Source organism: Sarcophilus harrisii, chromosome 3 (assembly GCF_902635505.1).
Source record: "Sarcophilus harrisii chromosome 3, mSarHar1.11, whole genome shotgun sequence".
In the NCBI taxonomy this organism is placed as follows: domain Eukaryota; kingdom Metazoa; phylum Chordata; class Mammalia; order Dasyuromorphia; family Dasyuridae; genus Sarcophilus; species Sarcophilus harrisii.
In genome coordinates this window covers 221,216,370-221,243,467 of record NC_045428.1, presented here as the reverse complement: position 1 = coordinate 221,243,467, position 27,098 = coordinate 221,216,370, and the positions used below count along the sequence as shown (strand labels likewise).

The 27,098-nt window shown below is 31.6% G+C and overlaps 1 protein-coding gene across 1 annotated transcript in view; it reads right to left on the bottom strand.

Annotated features, from left to right (window-relative positions):
- Positions 1–27,098, bottom strand: part of OCA2 (OCA2 melanosomal transmembrane protein) — a 313,841-nt gene that overhangs the window by 127,793 nt on the left and 158,950 nt on the right. Inside the window, exons 9-11 of the mRNA XM_031959092.1 lie at positions 21,367–21,438; positions 17,116–17,181; positions 2,623–2,679 (exon numbers count right to left, since the gene is read on the bottom strand). Coding sequence (XP_031814952.1) covers positions 2,623–2,679; positions 17,116–17,181; positions 21,367–21,438 — 195 coding nt within the window. The remainder of the gene's footprint in view (positions 1–2,622; positions 2,680–17,115; positions 17,182–21,366; positions 21,439–27,098) is intronic.

The following is a 27,098-nucleotide window of genomic DNA, read 5'->3' as shown; positions in this document are numbered from 1 at the left end:
TGCAATACATAATTGATTTCATTTGTAGAGACAAGTTTTCATGAGAGGCAATATGGTATAATGGAAAATCATCTGACCCAGTTTCTAATCTTGTTTTGAAAATAATAATAATAAATAGTATTTTTATGGAACCTATTGGATGCCAGTACTTAGTACTTTATAATACTTTACTTAAGACTTTACTCAAAGCACCACAGAACTGTACTCAATTGATCCTCACAACAACCTTGGGAGATAGGTGCTATTATTAACATTTTACAGCTGAGGAAACTGAGGCAAATGGCGTAAAGTGACTTGTCTAGAGTAAAAAAAAAAATAGAGTAAATAGAATCCAAGGCTTAATTCAGGTTTTCATGATTTCAGGATCAACCTGAATTTATGCCACTTAACTGCCTCTAATTTGTTTTATGTACCAAGCATGTGTTTTTCCTCCCTACTAAATGACTAATTTTAACTTCCTCAAAGAATTATAAAAATTAAGTGAAAGTTACATAAAGTTCTTACCTACAAAGCATCATGTTCATTCAGCTCATTTTAATTCAACACATTTTATTAAGTTCTAATTGAATTTAAGGCAAGTTTGGGTACTAGAGAAACAAAGATTTAAAAATTAAAACCTAATATAGCTCCTACCATCTTTGATGAGCTCAATCATGTTGGCTCCTCCATTAAATTTTGAATTCCTTAAGACTAAGGACTTGGATTTTTGTGAGCATTTTTGTTCTTTCTTTGTATCCCTACCACTTAGTACAATGCCTGACACATTTTTATTGTTGCTCAGTCATTTCAATCATATTCAGCTCTTCATGATCCCATATAATATTTCTTGAGTACTTTGCTATTTCCTTCTCCAGCTCACTTTACATATGAGGAAAATGAGCCAAACAGGGTTAACTGATTTGCCCAGAGTCAAGTAGCCATTAAGTATCTAAGATCAGATTTCACTTCCTTACTCTAACTGCCTAGCATACAGTAGATGCTTAATAAATACTGACAACTTTATTAAAAAGGAGCATTAGTCACAATAAGTATACAATTTAAGTATACAATGCTTAAATACTTAAAATACTTAAAAATAAATATGATAGAAAGCAAAATATAAAAACATGAAAGAATGTTTCCAGGGGAGAGTTCCAGACAAGATACTATCAGAAAAACTAAGGAAGTTTCATATGGGTTGATAGCAAATGGTATCTGAAAGAAGGTTGCATTGTCTACTTTCAAGTAGAGAAGGATTTCAAAAGATACAGATAGATGGAACAGAAGATAACAAGATGAGATCAGAGAATAACTAGCCATCCCATTTAGCTAGAAAATGGAGTAGTAGAAAGGAACTACAATACAATATGGCTATATTAAAGCTGAAAAGGTTAGTTGGAGACAGATAAGAAAGGTTTTAATATGCCAGGCTGAAAAGTTTACATAAGATAATCTCTTCCAGTTCTAAATATATAATCCTAAAGTAAATATACTAAATGTTTTGGAGTACTTGCTCTGTTGTGTGGAACTCTTTATGACCCCATTTGGGATTTTCTTGGCAAAGATGTTGGAGTGCTTGGCTTTTGGGTCACAATTATTATAGGAGGATACATGTTTAAATCACTTTCAATAGCAAAATGCATAGTTCCTAAACTCTGCTATCTAATCCAAGTTGTTTCTAATCTGTGCCGGCCTAATTCAGCCTTTGACTATACAAATAATCCAATTTAGAAATTTGTGGAATACAATTTATCATCAGGGACCATATGTCACAAAAGTCAGCATTTTCACATTCTTTGATTGGATCTATCAGAGCTTTAGAGGGACTTAGATGTTAACGTTATATCCATGATTTCCTCACTACCCAAATAGTTTATTTTCTATAAACATTGCTAGTATAGCCCTTTCACCAGAGGTGTAGAAAAAGAATCAAGTTTTTTTTTTTTTTTTTTTGGTTTTTTTTTTTTAAGAAACTTGTTATTCACTTGCATTTAGTAGGTATTCAATAAATATTTTGATGTTTAAATAAATGAATCCTGTTTCTTGTTTCCTGGTCTCACATTCCATTTAATGTTATCTTCAGAACTTTTAGCTTTTTCTGGGAATCAGAAAGATCAACTTAAAAAATTAAAATTATAATAATTTGACAAGGAGAAACTGGCAATATCATTGCTCAATCATTTACAAGTATAATGAGTGTGGACCTGTGATTTTCCGTGAATTCATCTACAGCTAGCCGGAAATGAACCTTAGGAACATGCAGAGTATAGAATACTATGACAAAAAAATTTGCACTAAACAATATAGTAATCAGAAATGGATGGCATAATATATTATCACAAAAGAAAAGCAAAAAAATCATAGCTATGTTGATTTTCACTTACCACTGAAATGAAATTACACAAAACATTTAACCTGAATCTTCTTGCTTTTATCCACTTCTCTAGTTATTTATGAGAACAAAAACAGTCATAAGAACTATTAAACTTTTTCACATGGTACTGCTCACTATTCTCAAAGAGACAATTTAAAAATAAGCAGTTTTTCTTATGATTTGTTTCTAAAAGTGTAATTGTGTTTGATAAATATAACTATATAAATTCTGGAATATATGTGATTTCTAAATTGTACAAAAATATTTACCTTTACTGCGCAATAGTCAAAAAATCCAGTTTCTGAAAATATGGCCACTAAAATCATCTGTGGGGAAAAAGAAAATACCTGATCAAAACAAAGATATTTCTAAATTCAATCTTTGATGAATGAAAATTTCTCTGTGATACCCACAGCTTTTGTCATCTGGGATGGAAAAACACTAAAAATTTCTAACCACTAAAAAACAAGTGAAACAAGAATTTTCATTGTCACCATTACTATTTAATATAGAATTGACAATATGAACTATAGCAATAAGGCAAAAAAAAAGAAAAAGAAAAGAAATTACAGACCATTATAAAAGTTGGAGAAAAAATATATTTGTAGACAAAAAAATAAAAAAATAATATACTTAGAAAACCCTAAAAGTGGGAAAGAATTGTTATTGAGATAAATTCAATACAATACAAGCAATAAAAATAAAACATAATGCACATAAAAAATGATAGAACATGATGAATATGAAAGTGAAAGTTTAGAAATTGGGGAAAACATTTTTAAAATATTTTATATGTTTAATATTGTATTTAACATTACTTTTTAATAACTATAAATATGTATATAAATATCATTTATATAAAAATAAATTTAATTATAAATTTTAATATTTATTTAACATTAATTAGTATTTTAAAGGCACTTTTTTCATAATCATCTTGTTTAATCACAAATAGGCATGTATGTATATTTATTTACATATATGTGTATGCATATACATATATATATATATATATAAATCAATAGACTCACTGAAAAGTAGAAGTATTTTACTAGAGGAAAGAATGATTGAAAGAAAAGCAGAAGCAGGGGAAAAACCCAGAAAAATCACTATGTTTTTAAATTAGATTTTATTAATATATTATTAATAATAATATAATACTAATTATATTTTGAAACTATCAGGAAAAGATTGACAGATTTATAAGACAGATCAGGTACCTTTAAATCCCCATACTTCCCAACTCTAGTAAAGAAGAAAATAGCATAACCGATATTTCAAGAAATAATATAATTTCTTAGAAATACTCAAAATGAGGAGCAGTTTATAAGTGAATTGGATTCATAAAATATCAACATGGGTGAATCCAAAATATATGTGTATATGTATGTATATACTTGTATGTGTATATATACCCACATATATGTAATTGTCAAGTTCAACTTTAACAAAACAAAATGTTATAAGCAATCATGAAGATCATCTAGAAATATCAATTCTAATTTCATAGAATTTTTTCCACAAAAGCAAGAAATTGAAATAGGATATGCTATAAATTGATACTCAGAACTTTATTTCTATATAAGCTTCCCAACAAAGCTAAGCATTTTTTAAAAATAAAATCTCAATTAAAATTCAAAATTACTCCGAGCAATTCATAGAATGAAAGATTAATCTCAGAACACTGTATGATGTGAAAAACCAGCAAAAGCACTGAAACTTTAGAACAACCTTACATCAATTGTTATAATCAGTAGATACATTATCATTTTGATTAATTACTTATTATCTCAATGCAATCACCATAAGAGATTAAAAATAACAGTAGTATCACATTGGTTAACTAATAAATTAATGACAAAATTGGGCTTGAGGGAAAAAACCAAAGGGAATAGAAGTTTGAGTTATCTTTGGTCACTACAGATTTTTGGTCAAGAGAGAAGAGGCTATTCCACAGGGAAACTTCTAAACAAGATGGGAAAGGGTGAAGTTTTTAACTTTAAAATGTACATATATATTTATTAGCATAAAATAGAATCACTTTGTTCCTTGGATGATGACTATTAAAGTTGGTGAAATATTAGCAATAAAAAATAAGAAAAATATTATTCCCTCATCAAATAATAAAAATTAAATGAAAAATGGCAAAAAAAATCAGTATAATTTAATAAGACTGTTTTCAAACTTAAAGTTTTATCTCCCATCTTTGCTCTATGTAATTTGAATTTCAGGCCTATAATATATTTCTTTCTCAGGTCTACTGATTAGAATCTTAACTTCTTTCCAGGTACATCTCAGATGTCATATCCTATGTGGAGCATTCCCTGATCAATCTGTCAAAAAAAATTTTTTTTAATTGCCCATTCTATTCCAGGAATTGTGCAAAGACCCTGCTCATAAGGAACTTGTAGTATGATAGGTGAGATAGCTATATACATACAAGAAAGAGACAGAGTGAATGGGAAATATCTCAGAGCATAGACACTGACAAAGGGTGGGGTTCAAGAAAAGACATTGCAGAAGTTGGGGTTTGAACTGAGTTTTGGAGGAAACCAGGAGACAGAAACAAACAACAGTTGATGAAAAGGCACAAGGCCCATGAGATGAAGTATTATCTGTGAACAGCAAGATGCTCAGTAGGTCTGAAGTGCAAAGTGCCTGGAGGGGAGTAAGTTTTAAGAAGAAGAGGAAGGTAGAAAGGGGCTGAATTGTGAAGGGTTTTAAAAGTCACAATAAAGATTTTATTTTTTATCCTAGAGATACGTGTCTACTAGTATTTTCTGGGTAGGGGATAATATGGTCAGACTTATGCTTTGGGAAGATCACTTTGAGAGTTAAAGGGATGATGGATTAGAAGGGATAAAAGATCTACAGCAGGGAGACCAATTAGAAATCTATTGAAATGGTACAGATGGAAGGTAATGAGGGAAAGTACCAAAGTAGTGACTAAGCTACTGAAGCAGAGGGAAGATAAATAGAAAAATAGATAGATGGACACAAACAGACAGACAGAAAAGAAAGAAAGGTAAATATATATATATATATATATATATATATGTGTGTGTGTGTGTGTGTGTGTGTGTGTGTGTATAATGTGTATAATGTGTGACATTTTCTTCTCGACTCATTTTATACATGAGGAAACTAAAGCGAATATGGTTAAGTAACCTGCCCATGGTCATACAATTAGTAAGTTTCTGAGGCCAGATTTGAACTAAGGAAGATGAGTCTTCTTTCCACACTGAGTGTTCTATGTGAGTCTATCCATTGCACCCCCATACCATGAACTACCCATAGAATACCATGAGCTCCTCCATACATATGTGTGTTTATATAGATATAGATATATAGATATACATATACATATACTTGTATACATACATATGATATAAAAGTAGAAAGAAGACTTGGTAAGAAATTTGACATGTAAAGTGTGTGAGGGTGAAGAATCAAGGAAAAGACCAGCATTTTAAGATAAGGTGACTAGGAAGATGGTGGTACCCTGGAGCATAATAAGGAATCTGGGAAAAGAGGATAATGTAAAAAATAATGAGTTCTGTTTTGAATATGTTGAGTTTAAGATAACTACAGGATAAAAAGTTATGATGTTTAACAGGCACATAGTGATATTTGAAGGTTAAGAAAGAGGTTAGGATCACAAAAATAGACTTGAGAATCTTCTACAGTCACAATAATTCAATCCATGATAGTTTTTACAAAGTAAGATAGAATAAAAAGAGAAGATGATTCAAGACAGATTATGGTGGAACATCTACAATTAGTGGAAGAAGATCCAGCAAGAGATTGGGTAGCAATATTTCCAACAGTTGTCAACATTCTTTCCCTACTTATATTATTTTGTATGTACATCTACACATTGTATTCTCTTTAGGACAGAATGTAAGTTCCATGAGGATTTCTTTTTTGTTTTTGTATCCTCAGTGCCTAGTATAGTGTCTAATAGATTTCATTAAGTTGGTAGGATTAAGTTAAGATTTGTAGGATTAAGGTAAGATTAAGTTCTAAAAATAAGAACTAATGATGAAAAAATTAAAATCATGGCCAAAAGTTGTCAAAACAAAATGGCTAATGTCAAAATACATACTAGAATAGAACAGTGGTATCAAACTCAAATAAAAATTGATGCCGCATATTGACTTAAAGAAACACAAATTAAGATTATTAATGTTGTATTGTATTTTTATTTATTTTGTTATATACGTCTCAATTTCATATTAATTTGATTCAACTCACACTGAGGAGTTCTGTAACCTACGAGAAACATATTTAACAACTCTAATATAGAAGATATACATGGGAAGTCAGAATAGGGTAGAGTTTATCATACTTCATGTAAGTCAAAATAAACCAAAGAGGAAGTAATAGCATCAGAAAAAAAAAAACTAAATTCAAATTAGAAACTACTAAGAGAGAGATAAATGAAAATTATTCACATATAAAATTTGTATTAATAGTAAGTGAATGGCATGGCATCTAAGTATATAAAGGAAAAATAATTGGAAAATGATTTCTAAAAATAATTGACAATAAATTTAATGATAGTGAAAGAGTTCAATACTTTACTTTCAGAATATAGTAACTGAAATGAAATTAAAAACAAGAAAGAAATTAAACATGAATAGAATGTTAAGAAAATTGAGTTTGTTAGAAACAAATAATTAAATAAAGAGGTAATAAATATATCATGTTTCAACTTTATAATCTCCAAATGTTATCATGTTCTAAGGAAAATAGGTTTGAGCAAGTTGAGAAAGATTATAATGTATTTCAAAAGTAATAAACAATAAAAATATGATGAAATATGATACAGATTATATATAAAATCTAATTATGTATTGAAAATTCCTATACTAAAATATTAGAAATCAAAATAAAAACATCAGAAATAATAGCATAATATCTGAATATCGTAATTTATCACCTATATTTAAAGTAGCACTTAGAGACAAATATATATATATATATATATATATATATATATATATATATATATACTTTTCATTCTTAAGGAAATTTTAAAAATTAAGTTTTATTGATTCCTTTTGCTTTTACAATACAGCAGTTCTTAATATATATATATAACCCAATATTGGATCCTCAACAATAATAAAGGGTTAAGCAAAGTCAAGTGATACAATGACCATTCTTATAATTCATAACCAATACATCTTTCATCTAACAAAAGAAAAAAAAACAATAATTTCTTTGCAGTTTAAAATCAGAAAATGAACAAATTAAGACACTAAAAATAAAGAAGAAAATATTAAAAGGAGAAAGCAAAAAAGAATAAATAACTGAATTGCTAAATTCAATTTTAAATTGTTTTTCAAATATTAATATTATAAAGAGTTTTAAATTTAAAAATGTATTCAGAAGAGGTAGAAATTAATATCAAATTACCAAAACCAATAGAAAAGTCATATCGAATGTAAAAGAAATAAAGCCAAGTCTTAAAGATAAAAAAGATTATAAATGTATGAAGAGTTACAACTTTATATAATATTCAAAGTGAAAAAAAAGAATTAAAGAATCTAAATAAATAAAAAGTCAGAAGCATCAGTTACATGAATTTTTAATTGAATGTCATATAAAAGAGCTCAGCACAAAATACATTTTCAAACTATTTGATATTCAAAGAATATTCATAATATTTATTCATTAAAAGAATAAACAATCCTTATACTAAGTAAATTTCTTTGAAAATTTCTTTCTATGAAGTAAATATTATTTTATCATGAACCTGGTAAAAAAATAAAGCAGAAAAAGAAAAATGTTAAATCAACATCATTAACAAATATTAATATAAATAAATGTTAATAAAATACATATTATGATCAAGTAGGATTTATAGCAGAAATATAGGATCAATTATACTATAAAAATTACATCAATGAGAAAAGCATCTGAGTTTATCAATAGATGGAAAAGGTGATAGTCTTTAATAAGTTAAATATGTTGATCACCCAAAGGATATAGGAAATGGATATGCTAAGTGCATCCTCATATATCCTTCCAGCATAGAAGTAGAATAAATAGAAAAGTTCTTGATCAACTTAAATGATTTTGAAAACTACTAAATAAATAGGACTACTGTTACACAGGAAGTATTATTTGGTTTGGTTGATGAAACTTAGTTCATAGACTAAAGATTTGAACATCTGGCACCTTTGATTTGATGTCTTTTAACTAACTATTTGAGGAGGAATTCATTAGGAAATAAGTGAGAAAAGTCAGAGGCTTATGCCTCTGTATCAGACCAGGTCTCTTTCCCTGACCCTCACCTTCTACCTTGCCTGCCCACCTCTGTGTACACAAACATATGCTCAGAAGAGGATCTAGTAAACTTCAGAGGACTGAAGGATTGAGACTTTTCATTGGCCCTCTAGCAAACTTCTTAAGATAAGAAAAGGGGGGAAACAGAATCTAGTACTCCAATAAACAGATTTCTAAAAACTGAGTTTTGCCTCTGCTAGATGAGTTGGATAATATACTTGTGAAAGAATATGGCAGATACTTTAATTAGCACTTAAAGGAAAAATTATTGATCAATTTTAGTTGTCATGATTCAGTAATATCATCTCTTTTTCTCTAATAATTACTAAATTTATAGTATTGAATAGGACAGAATCTATCATTTTATTAGTACAGAGAAATCTAAATGAAGGTACTCCTTCTACCAATGTAGATTGGCATCTTTTTTGCATCTTACAGTCTTGGAAAGTTGTCTGTGCACCCTGGGAAGGAAAGTGATTTGTCCAGGACCAAAGACTGAGTTATATGTAAGAGGTGAGACATAAATCTGACATGTTCAGACTTATAACTTTGAAAAACAATTTTGACAGCTACTTGTCTTTAATGACATATGGAAAAATTCTGTCCTTTGCACTAATCTACACAATACCTTTTAAAACCCAATTAGACAAATATAGAGTATTTGAAACATTTTAGTTTAGTTTGTAGCTTTTAAGCTTTTGTTTCCTAAAACTGCACTAAAATGTTGGGATACTCTGTACATAGAAAGTACATGTATAAAATTTTAAAATGAGAGGTATAACTAATAGGTTGCATTTAAGTCTTAATATTTAAAAAGTTAATAACAATCTGGAAAATTTGGTCCAGACTAATAAGCTGAAATATAATAAGTGGTTTAGACATTTGGGAAAACATTTTAGAACTATGATCAACAAGCTAAATTTTATATATCCTTTCAAACCCAGTGACAGCACTACCAGGCTTTATATAACCCAAAAGATCAAAGTGAGAAATAAAGTACCCATATGTTCAAAGATATTTACAGCAGCTTTACCCATAGTGACAAAGAATTGAAAATTAAGGGGATGTCCATCAATTGCCTATCAAGTGGGAAATGGCTGATCAAATTATGGTAGATAGATGTAATAGAATGCTACCGTGCCATAAGAAATGATTTAAAAAGACAGTTTTAGAGAAACCTGGAGAGATTAATATGTTGAATGAAGTAAACAGAATCAGGAGAACAATTTATATTAAAAACTAAATTGTAAAAATATCTTTGAAAGACTTAAGCACTCTAATCAGTGCATTTGCCAACTCCAGATTACTAATAAGGAAACATAAAACCAACTTTTTGACTGAAAGGTGATAGGCTTTAGCTAGAATAAGACATAAGAAAGAGTATATATGTATGTATACATATATATATATATATATATATGTGGTCTTTCAAGGATCAAAATATCAAGTGAATTTATACAGGATAAAGGAAGATAAGGGCATAGGTAGGAAAATACCTAAAAGATTCAGTCTAATACATAAGTTCAATATGAATCAAGAGTGTGACCATGACTAATTCAAAACAAAAGTTAAAATAATAACTGTACTTACTACATGCTACTTTTATTGTTATTTTCTATCTTTTTTTATTTTCTCTTGAATAAAGATAGGGACTTATCTATATCCCTTTATTAACTATCTCCTGTACTCTATCCCATCCCATTTCAAGCATGTCACCTACAATCTACCTAGTATACATTCAGATGTTTTGTGCTAGTGATGCTGTTACATAAATTTTAACTGAAATTAAAATTTTCCAGGGGCTGACCTCAGCAGCCTCCCTGGATGATAGAAGTTGGTTTCAATTATTCACGAAGTTTGGAGCTACCAGTGAGATAACTTTAAATAGCTATTTAGAGAATTGTGTGCTCCTCTAATCAATGAAGGCTTAAGGTAAAAAATAATTATTAAGCTGATTTCATACCTTCTCACTGTTAATGTGAGGCAGATGAATAACTTTTCCCTCAGAACTTCTTAGAGAACAAAACAAGCTAAGAACCTGGTGCCCCTGAACACAGGGAAAAAAAGGAAGGGGGGCACAAATTCAAATCATTTTCATGAAATCTTTTTTAAAAATTTTGGAGGACCAATTAATGAAATGTTCCAGATTCCAGAGGAACAATAATGAAGAATACTATCCCATATCTTGACAAAGAAATGGCAAGCTTACAATGAAGAATGAGACACACGTTTTTTGATATGGTCAGCATAAAAATTTATTTTGTTTGACTATTTTTTGTCAAGGATTTTGGTTTTCTTTTTTACTCCCAAAAGAAAGACTGAGAAAGAGCTAGAGGAGATTGTGGAGTTTTAATCTTATTACTCTCATTTTTAAAAGACTCTACCTCCATATCATTACTAGACTAGAAATACAGCAGCCTCTCAGAGCACAATCTCACTGCTCATAGAAGGGGAATTTTGATATTTTTATCTGGTCCAGTTTGCCCTACCCACAAAGGTTCAACAGTATTGGTGCCAAACAGTATTAACATCCAATTGGCTGTATCACTACTGTATCTCAGAACTCAAGCAATCCAGTAGCCTCAACCTCCTCAGTACCAGAATTGCAGGTATTCTCTCTTACACCTAGTCTTTATCCCAACCATCATTCTCTTAAGAGTCACTCATTCAGGGTCACAGAGTAAAGTACCGATGGAACTTATGTTGGAATCTAATACTCTCTATATGCATCCCTGTTGATCTAAAATATGTTTTATGAAATATATTGCTCAATATATATTCTCACTTCTTTTTCCTACATTTCCTCTTCCATCAGTACATTCAAAAGTATGAGAAAATTCCACTGAGCCATGTTGGAAATTATTGTTGCAAATAGTGGCTCAAGGCAAATATGTTTACTGAGATTCTCTCATTCTGACAACAGCTAAGTTTGCCCATGTGAGTATAAGGAGAGAGAATCCTTGATACTAGAACTGTACATGGAATTCAAATGGCATCCTTTTAGGAGAGAGAAGGGTCTATTTGATTTCCTTGGTTTGGGGCAGTAGTATCAAATCATACAGAAATCAGAGACATTAATACATACATAAAAATGTAAGTTTATCTATATTTTATTTTATTTCACAAGTTATATTTTAATTTTATTCAAGCTTCATTTAAGAATTTTATGGGCTTAATATTGCCCACAAGATATTTGTTTGACTTACTCTGGTAAAGGAAACTTCTTGTGAGGAAACTTCCTTTACCAATACAGATTCTTAACCATGCTTCTACTGTTGTATAGTCTTAGAGAATTGTCTGGAGGGCTGAATAATTGTCTTTCCAGCATCTCTCAGAAGGTCAGGACTTGAATTCAGGTATTATTGACTCAGAGGCTGGCTCAATCTCTCTATGTATACCTCTAAGTATCCACAAGGTTGTTTACATTTAATGTGGGGGATGAGAGGAAAGTTGAGAGTTTAATGGTAAATAATGGTTTTCTTAGTTTTGATGCAGATTTCTTTGAGAGACAGAACCTTCTTGGCACTTCTATTTACTACTAGAACTAGCTACCAGTTTAGCTATTCCAGATGTACTCAGAATAGAGAATTTACTCTCAATACTATTCTAAGCATAGAACATATATTAGCTGGTATTACTTACACCTTTTGTTCTTTATATTGTTTCCTCCAGTGATTCTGTAATCTATAGAGAACAAAGATTTCATCTTATACTTGGGTAACCCCCAAAACATCCATAATTCCAAGAATTTTACACTGGGGGTGAGGTAAAACAACATGGAGGCATATAAGTAGACAAAGAATAAATCCAAAGCAAATATAAGATAACTTTGGAGGTGGAATCATGAATAGCTGATGAAGAGGATAGAAAGACAAGAAAGGTAGAAAGTGGTACTTAAGCAGAGCTTTGATTGAGGCTAGGTATTCTAAAAGATAAAAATAAAGGAGTACTTTCCAGTTATGTGGGGGGTGGGGCGGTATATTCAGAGATACATAAGATGGTGTGCCATGTACAAAGAATAACAAGTAGGTCAAATTGCCTCAACAAATAAAGGATACAAATGGGAGAATTATGTAATAACTCTTGGAAACAATTGGTACAACACTACTGTTTGTCACATACCCAAAAGAGTCAAAGAAAAAAAAAACAGAAAAAGAACCCATATAAAACACAAAAGTGTTTTATAACCAAAAAAAAAAAAAATACAACTGGTAAGAAAATATGCCCCCAGTAAATGAAGAATGGCTAAATGAATCATGATTATGTGAATATAATGGAACATTAACAAACCCTTCAAAATAATTAACATGACACATGCAGAAAAATGTGAGAAAACTTGTACAGACTAATGCGGAGTGAAGTGAATAGAAGCAGAATAATAATACACACAAGGATAATATTACTATAAAGGAAAACAATTTTGAGAAATTCAGAGTTCTGATCAATTACGTAAAGACTGATGATGAAGCCTGTATCAATCCTCTTAGAAAAGAAGTAATAGATTATAGGTATAGAATGAGACCTACTCTTTCCAACACACCCAATATATTGACTTCTTTGGCTTGACCATAGTTGTTACCAGGGATAACACTTCCCTTAGAGGACTGGTAGGACCTTGATAATGTTAGGAATGGAAAAGAAAGAAAAAATATCAATGAAATATTTTAAATAGATTAAATTCTCTTTTGCAGAAGAGAAAAGGAAGTTCAGAAGGGGACACAGATAAGTAAAGTAGTTTTGTTAATAATTAATAATTCTATTTTGGGGGTAGCTAGGCACAGCCCTGAAGTCAGGAGGACTTGAGCTCAAATCTGGCCTCAGACACAATACTTCCTAACTGGGTGACCATGGGAAGTCACTTATTTCCCAATTGCCTCAGCAAAAAAGTAATAATAATCCTATTTTTAAAAAACTATATAACAGCAGTTCATGGTTAAATAACAGCCAGAATTTATATAGTATTTTTAAGATTTATAAGCACTTTATATAGATTACCTTATTTGATCTTCACAACCATCCTCCAAGGCAGGTGCTATTATTATCCTCATTTGAAGGATTAAAAAAAAAAAAAAACTAAAACTAAAATATGTAAAGTGATTTTATTAAGTGTCTAAAACAGAATTTGTATTCAGAATTTTCTGATTTTAACATTCTATCCGTGGCACCACTCAATTTCCATATACAATCTCCTTTACATATCAAAATGTCCATTTTTACTGATTCTTTTAAAGTCATAATAAAAACAAAAACTACAAAAAATTAGATTAGAACTAAATTATGAAGGGCTTTAAATAGCAAATAAAATGTTTGTATTTGCTCCTAGAGACAATAGGGAATCCCCGGAGCTCCTCAAAAAAGGGAATGAGAGTCAGACCTAGTAGACATTCTGGCGAGTATGTGGAGTACAGCTAAGACAGGTGAGGTAAGATAGTTATTGGTAACCTAAATGATAGAGGTAGCCATATGAATGGCTAATAGGAGGGGCAGATATAACATAATATAGAAATTGAATCAATAAGACTAAATATTTTCATTGGTTATTGAGAGGGGAGATTGTAAAAGAATACAGTGTCAAAGAAGGCTAAAGCTTTGATAACTAAAAGTACTATTGCAATAAAATTAGATAAATCAGGATCTTTGGGGAGTAATATGAATTGTGTTTTGAACATACTGAATTTGGATATGCCTTCAGAATATATAGATAGAAATATCTAATAAACATTTGGTGATGTGAAACAAATTCTGCAACTAAGAATTGAAATAGAACTTATTCATGAGCTGTCAAGACATTTTAATTGTTTTCAGAGAAAAATAAAATAAAATCCAGCAAACATGGGCTAACATTTTTTTATACTGAGAGATTGTGTTTTCTACTGAGTTAGAGAAAGGTGAATAAATGGATCTAGGAGTTAAGTACAGAGAGATTATAATTTAACCAACACAAGATAATAAGATCACCTAAGGAGAAAGATAGATGGAAGGAGAGTGGAGAAAAGAGACAGAAGGAGGTCAAAGATAGAGTTTTGAGGTACTTCCACAGAAAGGGAATAGTATATGAAATAATGGGTAGCTGGGTGCTACAGTGGATAAAACACTGAACTTGGAAAGTCTCATCTTCATTTATTCAAATCCAATCCCAGACATTTACTAGCTACATGATCTTGAGCAAGACACTTAACTATGTTTGTTTTTGTAAAATAACTGGAAAAGGAAATGACAAACCACTCCAGTGTCTCTGTCAAGAAAACGCTCCAAAAAGGGGTCACAAAGAGTCATGACACAACTGAAATGACTAAACAACAATAATAATATGAAATAATGACCCTATAAAAGAAATTGGCAAGCAACAAGACAGATAAGATGAACCAAGAGAGAACAATATCATAAAAAGACAGAGAAGATACTGTTCATGAGAAGAAACCCATCAACAACAAACTGCAGAGATCTCAAGAATTAGGAGTGAGATAAGGATATTATCAATTAAGAGGTATTTGACAATTACATATAGCCAATTCAGCTAGATGATAAAATCAGAAGCCAGATTACAAGTGTCTGAGAAGTATATTAGAAATGAGAATGCAAATATGAAGGTAGTTGATTTTTAATAGTATATTATCTTATCTTTCTAGTAACAAGTTTTTTTATTCATTTGTCCCTCGTATCCCTCCATTTATCAATTTTATGAAGCAAAAAGCCCTCAATTTATAATTGCATACTGATTCAAACATTTTGTAATGCAATTTGGAATAGAATTATATATATCCTTTGACCTAACAGTACCACTATTAGGTCTGTATCCCCAAGACATCAAAACCAAATGGAAAAGAATCTTTAAGTACAAAAATATTTATAGCAGCATTTTTAGTGGTTGCAAAGAACTGGAAATTGAATGAATTGGTCATTAATTGGGAGATATTCTACCAAGTTGTATTATATAATTGTGATAGAATACTGTTTTCTATAAGTTATTGTTATTTGTCCTTCATTCTTGAAGAGGACCATGATCTCGAGGAAATGATACCATGACATGCAAGTGGATTGGATTTAAATGAGGGAGTAATGACAAGCAGGAGGCTCTCAGAAAAAAATTTAAAACATCTTACATGAATTGATGTAGAATAAAATGAGCAGAACTAGAAGAACATTGTACATAGTAAAGAATTACTGTATGAAAATCAACTTTAAATGATTTAGCTATTCTCAGTAATACAATGATTTAAGACAATTCTGAAGGACTTTTGATGAAAAATATTATCTATCTCCAAAGAAGGAATTTATGAAGTCTGAATGTAGATTGACACATATTTTTTAAAACTTTTTGATTTATCTTGGGTTTTTTGTTTGTTTTTATTTCACAACAGGACGAATATGAAAATGTTTTACATAACTGCATTGTGTAACCTTTATCAAATAGCTTATCTTATCAGTGAGGAGAGAAGGTTGAAGGAGAGAGGGAATTTGGAACTCAAAAAAAATTTTAATGAATGTTTAAAAATGCTTTTACATGTAATCAGGAAAAATAAATTATTAAACATACCTATGTATAGCTCAGCAAAAAAAATTGACATTAACTATATCTGAAAAAATATATTGTTGAAAGCTTTTTCTAAGAGTTTAGTTGGGAGAAAAAGGAAACATATAGGATGCTATCTTAAGGATGTAATAGAATTGTTTCACCTATATCAAGGTCAAACAGGGATTTAAAAAATAATTATTGCTATTTTAAGGATGGATGAAATAAGCTGTGCATATATAGGTAGGCATCAGCACAGTAACCAGCAGATGAAAATGGGAGAGTAATTTGGGGGAAAGTACTTTGGAAAAGATGATGGGTGGTTGATTGTTGTTCTTCCTTTTTGAAGAGGACCAAAATAGCATCACTATGTTAGAGTCGAGTTATAGTATTAAAGGATTCAAGTTCATACAGAAAAGAGATAAAGGAATACTTTGAAGCTAATCTGTTAAAGAGATCCTCGATCCCAGTGGAAATGGCTTTAAGTGCACTCTTATGACCACCAAAATGCTTCATCTAAGTCCTTTTTTTTTGACACATCATACTAATAAGTCATTTAACTATGTGAGTCTCAGATTCCTCATTTGTAAAATGAGGGAGTTGTACTGTATGATCTTGAGATTTCCATCAATCCATGATCCTATCAACATATTGTCAAAGTACTAACCTCAAGTAAAATAAATTTTCTCTAATCTTTAAAGCATGCTATATTTATCACTAAAAAGAAGACAAATTCTGCAGCTAAAAACTGTCTAGAGCTTATTCATGAGCTGTCAGGGCTTTTTAATTGTTTTCAGAGAAAAAAATCAAGCAAGTATGAGCTTACATTTCTCAAACAAACACTGATTTTCAAACCTTTCAAGGTCTTTTAATAAAATAAAAGACTGTTAGCAAATGCTAAAGAAAATACCATCAAGGTTCAATAGTGATATCTCACAGAGAGAATTTTAATTACCATTCCAAACAATAATGCCAGAGTCTCATAATCAATCCACTCCACCACTCTGACCAGGCTGGGTCTCTGCAAAAAAAGAAAAACACCAATAAACACTGTATATCACCAATGTAGTCATTAGCTGTTAACATATAAACACCTCTCACTTAAAAACCCTTTCCAATGGGCTAAACTTATTAGGCTCCTTCCCTCTGGAGAGCACTAACAGCCTAGTTCTCCCAAATTCAGCTGCATGCATCCACCATTTTTTAGAAAGACAGACCCAGGATTATTTCCTAAAGAATTGAAACAATCATTCCAACAAAATGATCCCACTTCTATCTCCAGATTTATTTTCTCATATAATCCAATCACGGAATCTGCTAAATGTTATAACTGTAATAAAGAAAAATTCTTGAACTTAAATAATGCTATATACTTTTCTAAGTTTTTTTTTGTATTTGTAAAATAAAATTTAATATAATAATCCCGGAATGTACAAAGGACAAATATATTTATGTCCATTTGACACAAGAGGAAATTGAGAAATAAAAAAGTAAAAATTACTTCACTAAAGTCATACTAATAGAGGAATATATATGGACATAAGATTTGAACATGGATCTGGTAATTTCTTGTTTACTTTTATTTCAAATGAGAGGCAGTACAGTGTAGTAGATAGAATAGTGTTCTCTAAAGGGAAGCATGGTATGGTATGTGGTCAACCAATTGCTGGATGGGAAGGAAAGTGGGATGCACTCCACCTTACTCCACAATGTTGTCATTTCTACCTCCACAACATCTCTTACATCTATCACCTTTCCACTCAGCTACCATCTTAGTTCAAATCCTCATTTCCTCTCAACTCGATTATTACAATGCCTTCCTATTTGGTCTCCCTACTTCTACTTTTCAGTTTCAATTTTATCCATTGTTTTATCCATTATAAACCTGCCAAAATGATTTCTAAAAGCATAAATCTAGTGATTGGGAGAGACAAAAACAGACAGACACAGAGAGAGGAAGGAAGAGAAAAAGAAAGAAAAAGAAGAGAAAGAGGAAGGAAAGAAGAGAAAGAATGAGAGAGAAAGGGAGGAAGGGGAGGGGAAGAAAGGGAGAGAAGAAGAAAGAGACAGAGAAAGAAAGAGAGAAAGGGAGAGAGGAAAAGAGAAAGGGAGAGAGAGTGTGTTGTGGCAAAATCAAATCACATCTATGTTTGGCACGTTCACAACCTGGTCCAATCTATCTTCCCAATCTTGTTACATATAACTACCCTTCCAGCATTTTATGGTCTGACCAAACTAGCTATTTTGCTATTCCTTGCATTCATATAAAAATATAAGTAAAGTATTTAAATATAAACATGAAATTCAGGTATGATTACCCATTCAGCAAAATCATGTAAAGACAAAGAAGCAGATAAAAATGGAAATTTGATGAATTGAAATCAGAGATCATTCACTTTTGCTTGTTTTTGCTTTCTATGTGGTTAATGGCTATAAAACAGAAAAACATGATCCTGCTGAAAATCTGTGTTCATTGACTGTTAGGCCAATTTATTAGATATTTTTGTATTGTGTATCTTTCAATTAAAATGTCTAAAACAAAAGGGAATTCATCTACTTGCATAACTCCAAAGATCAAGTTAATGGAATAAATAATAAAGTCTGACCTAGTTCCCAGGACAAAAAAAAAACTAATAGATCATCTTCAATCACATTGCTCTCAAGAGCATAAAGGTAATAATAACTTAAATTTTAAAATACTATGTATTAAAAATACCATACTTTCCTTACATATTCTCAGTCATTTAAGTAGATATAATGAATGGAATTAATTCAATCTATAATTAATAATGGTAGATTTTTATCCTCAGATTTCTATGGCTACAAAATTTGTATGTTGCAATTATAACATGCTTTACTATGATTCTTACTATGGAGACTTTGTGATAATTACCATTGTTACTATGCTTCAATTTGCCTACATGCAAAAGCTCAAATAATTTTTAAGTTAGCCATAACTAGTTTTTTTTTAATTACATTCAGTCTCTTCTTGTGCTTCTAAGTTGTTTGTTGTTATTTTGATAACTAATTATTTGTGATCAGATTCAACTAATGTGATTTTTAAAAGAACATATCAGTGTTGATAGAGATGTTATTATCTAATAAGAATGTCAACTAACCCAAAACTGCACTTATAATTATGTGTGTATGTACATAGATAGATAGATAGATGTATTACCTATAAACCCTCTAAAGGAGGCTGCAAAGTACAGCCTGTAGAAGGAATATAGGCTCTGGACAAAGAAAACCTGAGTTCAAATCATGCCTTTGATGGTTCAAATCACATGTCTATGTGATCTTGGACAAAACCCTTACCAGCAGATAATTTTCTATTTATATTAATGGCACTATTAATCATCAGGCTTGAAACATGGGGAAAGCAAGAGAATAATTATTTATTGAGCTCCCACTATGTACCAGGCATTGTGCTAAGTGCTCTAATCTTCACAACAATCCTAAAAGACAGATACTCTTATTATCCCCATTTTGCAATTGAGGAACAGGTTGAGAGAGGTTAAGTGACTCTCAAAAATCACACAATGTCAGATTCCCCAATTTCAAGTCAGAAAGTTCTTACTCCTGGCCCAGAGTTTTATCTCCTGCTTTATCTAGTTTTCATTCATGTCTTTCCTTTATACTATATATTTACTGAATCCATTTGAAAGATCTTTTATATTCTTCCCACTACCATGTCTCTAATGCAGAACTTCATTATCCTAAGAGTCTCATTGCTGGATCCACTGTCTTCATTTTCTCTCTCCTAAATCCATCATAGATGCTCCTGCCAAATGCATTTCTGATTCATTAATTTCAAGTCACTTTTCTGGTAAAAACTCCAGTGCTTCCCTTACATAATCTGCTTTCACTTCACCTACATTTTTTACCTCTTCCTCTACAATAGGGCCACACCAAGTCAATCTTCTTACTATCGCCTAAACATATTACATTCATTGCCATTTCAAAAACTTGATTTTTGGTCTAGTATACTTTTCCCACTCCTATTCTCTAAGCTCTAAAATAATCTTAACCATCCTCAATGTCAATAGCCTCAAAGCCATGGAGCTTCCTCCATGAAGCCTTCTCCTTTATTGAACTCAAATAATTCTTTTGTTCATACCACTTATTCTGATGTTTAACTATACTTAGTTTTGCATTGTTACCAAACTATCATGTGTTTCCAACTAGACTGTGGATATCAGGTAGACAAGAACTATCCCTTATATTTTCTTTGATATTCCAAACAACACCTAGAATACAGTATTAGGTACCTTACAGAAACTAAACAAATATTTCTTCAGCATAAATGAAAAGGAAATATGAGATTTAGCAACACCAAATCAAAAAAGGGAACCAGAAAATCAACAACAGAAGAGTAAAATTTCTTGATTTATAATTAGAAATATCAAATTCACTATATAGAACAAAAAAATTAAGAAATTTTAAAGAAATAATTTAGCAATCATCAAAATATCCCTTTGGCATCAGAAAAAGAGTGAAAATAGTCGCCTAATCTCATGGGTCTCAGTTTAATTTTCTATAAAATTAAGAAGCTGGGCTAAATGGCTCTGGGATATCTTCTAACCCTACCTCTAAGATTCTGTGTATCATCTGCTTCATTTGAGATGCTAAACTCTACCCCATCACTCTGAGATTACACACATAGAAATACGTTAAAGTAACTAATTTAACTGAATTAATCCTTTAAGTTTTTTGAAAACTAGTAAAATACAGATGGTTTGAATTTAAGCATGTGAGCATTCTGCCAAATTCACTGATTTAAAAGACATCCATTTTATGCCTCCACTGTTTACTCCTTATATGATGTTGGACAATTTACTTAGGCCTCCTGGTCCTCCATGTCCTCATATGAAAAAATGAAAAGGTTGAACTAGATGGGCTCTGAGGTTCCTTCCAACTCTAGATACATGTTTATAGAAACCAATTTATTCTCAACATATGCTTTTTATTTAAGTTTAACCAAAGAGAAACACAACTATGTATAATGTTTTTAAAAACAATTATAACCATACCAATTCCCAAGATCACCAGCTTATGGAAGGGCTGTTAGTCTACTGACTAAAAAAAGTTCCAGAAATGACAAAAGGAAAAAAAACTTTTATTTAAAACTGAATTGGATTGTCCCAAAAGTTCTAAGTATAACATCTCATCAAGAAATAAGCTAAGCATTTGAAATATCACAACTTACATCACCAATAACAGCTAATGCTGCTAATGCGGCAAGGGAGCCCAACATTGCTGCCAGAGTTCTGTGAACAATCTGCAATAAATGAAAAGACAATATTGAGGGAAAATTCCATTCCAATCCATGCAACTGATCACATAATTGGATTAAACAAGAAACATTTTTATCTGTCCATCACAGTCATCAGTTTTAATATATCATTTTATACCACCTCTGTCAAAAGCCACACAGACTATTATAGTCTCTGTAGCAAGGGCTCCTGAAGAAAGCTGCTTCCTTTTACTTAATAATTAAATTTAACTGCTAACATAGTGGAAGAACTGGATAAAGCATGTTCTATCAGAAAGTCTACACTAAAATGTCATTACTGATTTACAACAATTTAATCCCTAGGCAACTGGAACATTAGTTCTACAAAACAAATCAATTCTGCCCAATTAACTGAGAACATTATTAAATCAAATGTATATAGCCAAATGCTTGATCTAATTGGGGGTATTCCATGTTATCCCTCAAATCGCACAAGTATCTCTGGTTTTTAATTATTATTCAAATAGAAGTGAAATTTCTAAGAAAAAATCCAGTGAAAATTAATAGTAGACAGAAAACCTCATTTGCCACTAATTTTATCAGAACAAGCCTGCTGCAAATGTATTGATAAATGGAGCACCAGCTTCTCAGGGACTCCATTTGTTCCTATGGTGCTATTAGCCGGAAGAGGAAAATGTTCAAAGGCAGCTTCTTCATCCAGTTAATTGCTACAATGAAACCAATATGCTTTGGGCTTTTTTTTTTCAGTCTGACCCACTTTTTGCAGAACAATAAGTACTACTAACAAATAGGCAGAGAATCCATTTTTTAACATACATTTGAAATACAGAGGGAATGGGGAAAGGAGAAATGTTGATTGGTTGCTTTTTAGAATAAGGAACCTGAAAGGGGCAAAAATATAAAAATAATATTTGAGAAGCTATACAGTATTACTTGTGCCTCAGGAAACAGGAATGATTTTCATATGTTATTTTTATAATTTCTACCTGAATTCTAACTAGTTTTTCTTTCACAGAACACTTAGTCAAGTTCACCCTCAGTAGGCATGGTAAATGTTCTAATTTAAGCAGTTGCATTAAAGCTAGGAAATAGGGATTGACACTTCTAATATTTTGTTCACCTTGGCTAAGAACTGGAAATTTAGTGGATGTCTGTCAATTGCAGAATGACTAAACAAACTATAATACATGATTTTGTGCTAAAAGAAATGACTAGTAGGATGCTTTCAGGGCGAAAACCACATTTTAAGACATATGAGCTAATACAAAGTGAAATGATCAGAACCAGAATATTTTACACAACAATAGCAAAACTGTACAATGAAGAACTGGAAGTGACAACTATTCTCAGAAATAAAATATAATGATTCAGGACAATATCAAATGATTTATCAAGAAAAAAATGCTATCCATCTCCAGAGAAAGACTCATGTTGCCTGAATATAGGCTGAAGCATAGTATTTTTTCTTTTTCCTTTCTTTCTTTCTTTCTTTCTTTCTTTCTTTCTTTCTTTCTTTCTTTCTTTCTTTCTTTTTAGAGTCCACTTGCAGAAACTAACATAGAAATGTTTTACATGATTGCACATGTATAACCTTTATCAGATTGCTTTCTATTTCAGGAAGCAGGAAAGAGAGGAAGGTAGGGATAAAAGTTGGGATTCAAAACTTTTAAAAAATTGTTTTTACATGGAAGCAGGAAAATTTATTTTTAAATATGTAGTTTGTCTAGCTTATTTCTAGACTTTCATTTATCATTACCTTTTCAAAAGTCCCCATGTCTCTGATCTTCCATTGATAAGTGATCACAGATTAAAATTTGAAGAAAATATGAGCCAATCTACTCATTCACAGGATGTAATGCCAGAGAAACTGAGGCAAGATAGAGATTAGAGAGATTTTAATATTTTATTTGAATTTCTGAGAGGGAGAGATTGTGCTGGGACCAAATGGATTCATGGTTTGGTCCTAGAGCTGAATGAGACTATATAGTATCTAAGTATCCAACAGCGAATGTGAATTTCCCAATGACATATATATGGCTCTAAGCTCAAGTAGACAAAGTGGAGTGGAGTCCAAACTCTGGTGAGTAGGAATCTCCAGGCAGGAACCATCAATCCAGTTCTGAAAAGTTGGGCACAAATTCTAACAAATTGGGAGGACTTAGGAGGTATCCAATTAGAGCCAGGAAATCTGAAACTTAAGAGTTATAAACAATATCAATTAGGTATCTGATATAGGACATCTGGAGTCTTATCTTGGGGAATGTCAGATCTCCAAAGCTCTAATTATCTCAGTTCTAATGAGCAGAAAAGGGGGGTTGCAACCATGGGGATTGAGGCAAAACAATTCAAGGAAACTGAGGCAAAACAATTGGGAAAGCTGAGGCAGAACAATTTAGGGAAATTGAGGCAGGACAATTAGGGAAACTTAGGCAGGACAAATAGGGAAACTGAGGCAGAACAATAAAAAGGAACTGGCACAACAAAGAAAGATTCCAAAATATTTCTCAATTTGATATGGTTGAGGTTTGGTTTTTTTTTTTTTAATAGATATTCAGAAAATACATATGCAAATAAATTGGATCTACTGGGAAGGTGAGGGAGGGTAGAAAAGGGGCTTGAAAGAAAGGGCCTAAAGTAATAGATAAGAAAAGAAAGAATCAGAGAGGGGGGAAAAGAAAGAATAAGGAAATAATTTCTCTTTTTATATTGTATGGTAAAAGGTTGAGGAAGGAATAGAAAAAAAAGATCTTGATCTGAATAATAAAAAAATCATTTAGGTGATTTGAAGGAGTATATTATCAATAAGGCTAGAGACTGAATGTGAGGAGAGAAAATTGGGGGGGAATAAACGAACATCTAATTCATATCCTACTTCTGGCTCCCATAAGAGAGGATGAAGAGGAAGGAACAAGAATAAGAAGGAATAAATATTAAAAAAAATTACTGAGGAACAAGGAGGTGAAGAGATTGACCCAAGGATTAGAACTGGAGGAAAAAGACAAAACAGTAAATGATATGACAAAGAATATAAGAAAAGATAAGTAGAACAAATTGGAAGGTGAAGGGAATTGGCAGAGTAGATGATGAAATAGAAATTGGTATTAAAGGTATTAAAGGATATGAAAGGGAAAGTATAATTATAAAAAATCTGTTAGGTGGAATTGTGAAGTAATTAATAGATAATAATTAACTACAATGGATTTCAAGAGGTGCTTAAGTATGATTTGTAAACTCAAGTATCACCAAAGAGTAATTGTAATTTTTTGCAGGTACTTGTGTTTTTTAAAAGCAAGAAAATTATCAATCATTATAGAAAGCACATTTAACTTAATTCATGCCCTCACTTGCATTGAATATGTTACTATTTCTACCATGGGATCACTATCTTTACTCCACTAATAGACTTCCCTCTCTCTTAGAAGTGAGATGAAGAATTTAAGGAATATATTTCCACATTCCAAGTTGTTGGATTCAAAAAATTTTTCATAAAGAAAGGGAAATTGAATATTTTCCTATGTGAAAGAGGAAAAAATGTGTGTCTTGTCAAGAGTAGAAGAGAGTCACACAAAAAAGAAAGGGAAGAAAAAAGCCAAAAGAGTCAAAAAAATTTAGGATCTTTCTGAAAAGGAAAAGGCTTGGTGCTGAGGGAGAAACAGATGTTTGTCCTTTTAGGAAAGAGGTGTCAAATGTATGACCAATGGTTCCAATGCATTTCATAACATTCTTGAGTAAAACTCAACCTGATTAAAATGTTCCTCTCTAATTTTAACGTACTGATATATTAATAAAACTTATTAATTATAAACATGCATGATTTTCTAAGCCAATATGTTTAGAGCAGCTGGGTGGCACAATGGATAGAGCATCCCACAGGGATCTTTTGATAAGGTATAGAAGCCCTCATTTCTATTTCTGTTTGAGTTTAATAGAGTCATAGAAGTTATAAAGTAAAATATTATCCTGTAAGAATCAAAAGAAAAAAAAGAGTAGTAGTGGTAAATGAATTTCTACTGAGCTATAATGAGGAAGTTCTTGCTGACCAGATAACAAAAGAGCTATTTGTTATCATTCTGGATCATGCACTCAAGGAAAAGAAAAGTACTTACCAAGATTCATCAAAACAGTGAATACAGCATGCCCCTAGTAATCACATGAATATAAACCATATTGCCAGAAGGAATCTAAAAAGTATTGACATTAATTACAAATTCTTAAGCAAGAAACCAAGGACCATTGGGCACAGGTTTGTTTTCTTCACTGCTGTTTGTTGATGACAACAGATACAGAAGAGAAAATTTGATTTGGGAGTAAACAGCTGGCTAAGAAGATGGTACCTAAGAATAGAATTTGGCCTTCTGGAAAATAGCTTAAAATATAAAGGTGACAGACTCAGCTTGAAGATTAGAATATACCTAACAAAGGCTCATGAAAATGTATTTGCCAGGTGTCTTATAAATCCAAACAAAAAGGACTTTAAATGAAAAAGGATTAAAGAAACAGATAAAACTGTGTATGTATATCTACCAAGCTGACTACTCTAAAGAGGAGCTGCATGAAAAAATAATCACCGTTGATAGATACACTCATAAATTATAAGTAAGGCAAAATTCCCAAAAGGAAACTCTTATAAACACACAATGCCTAAAGTTTAGGTAATTAGTTAGAATAAGTAGGATCCATAATACACAGAGAAAAATTAGACCTTAGAGTTATCACTGAAATTTAGATAAAATCTATACCAATAATGTGTCTCTATATAGCAATTCCCTATTCAAAAGAAATAGGATAGTAAAAGGAGTTGGTGCAGTAACATTATGTATTAAAAAGGTTTAGCAGTAGGAGGAAATCAAGAAAAGAGAAAACCTGGCAATAGTCTATAGGCAAAAGTCAATAAAAAAAGTAATTTTATCATTGGAGTATGCTACAGATTTAGAAAGAATTATATATGAAATCAAGAAACACTTCATAAGCCAGAAGAGAAGTGTAATGTAAACATGATGATAACAAACTCCATTTACCTATACATCTACTGGAGGCCCTCTTCCTCTTCTTGTTCTTCTCCCTTTCTACCTTTCCACCTTCCTCTCACCCTTCCTTCCTCCCTCTCTTCCCCCCTACTCTTTTCCTTTCCTTCCTCTCTCACTTCTTTCCTCCCTTCCCCCTCTCTCTCCTTCTCTCTCCCTCTCTTTCTTCTTTTCCCTCTCTGTCTCACACACATACATACACACACACACACCCTCCCTCCCTTTCACCCCAAATATAGAGAAAGTAATAACTTCTTGACTTGTCTCAATATGATGGAAAGCATCCAGAGATAACCAAGATGCAATAGGATTTTGACCCCATGATATTTGAGAACTAGCTGAAGAAAATGGGAAGGATCATCCCAGAAAAGAGAAGAGAAGACCCTAGAGAACATGACAGCATCGATTATCTTAGTGATAATTTCATCTTTCAAAAGGTACAAGACTATGGATTTTATATATTGGATCTGATTCTCAATACATAAAAATGACAATGAATTACTTGGAGAGAACTCAGAGAAAGCAACCAGTATAGTAAAGATCCTGAGTCCATACCATCATGGCAGGATCAACTGGAGGAAATAGGGTTATTTATGATACAGAAGAAAAGATTCTGGGGGTAATGAAAGCCAGTTTAAATATAAGAAAGTTTATCAAGTA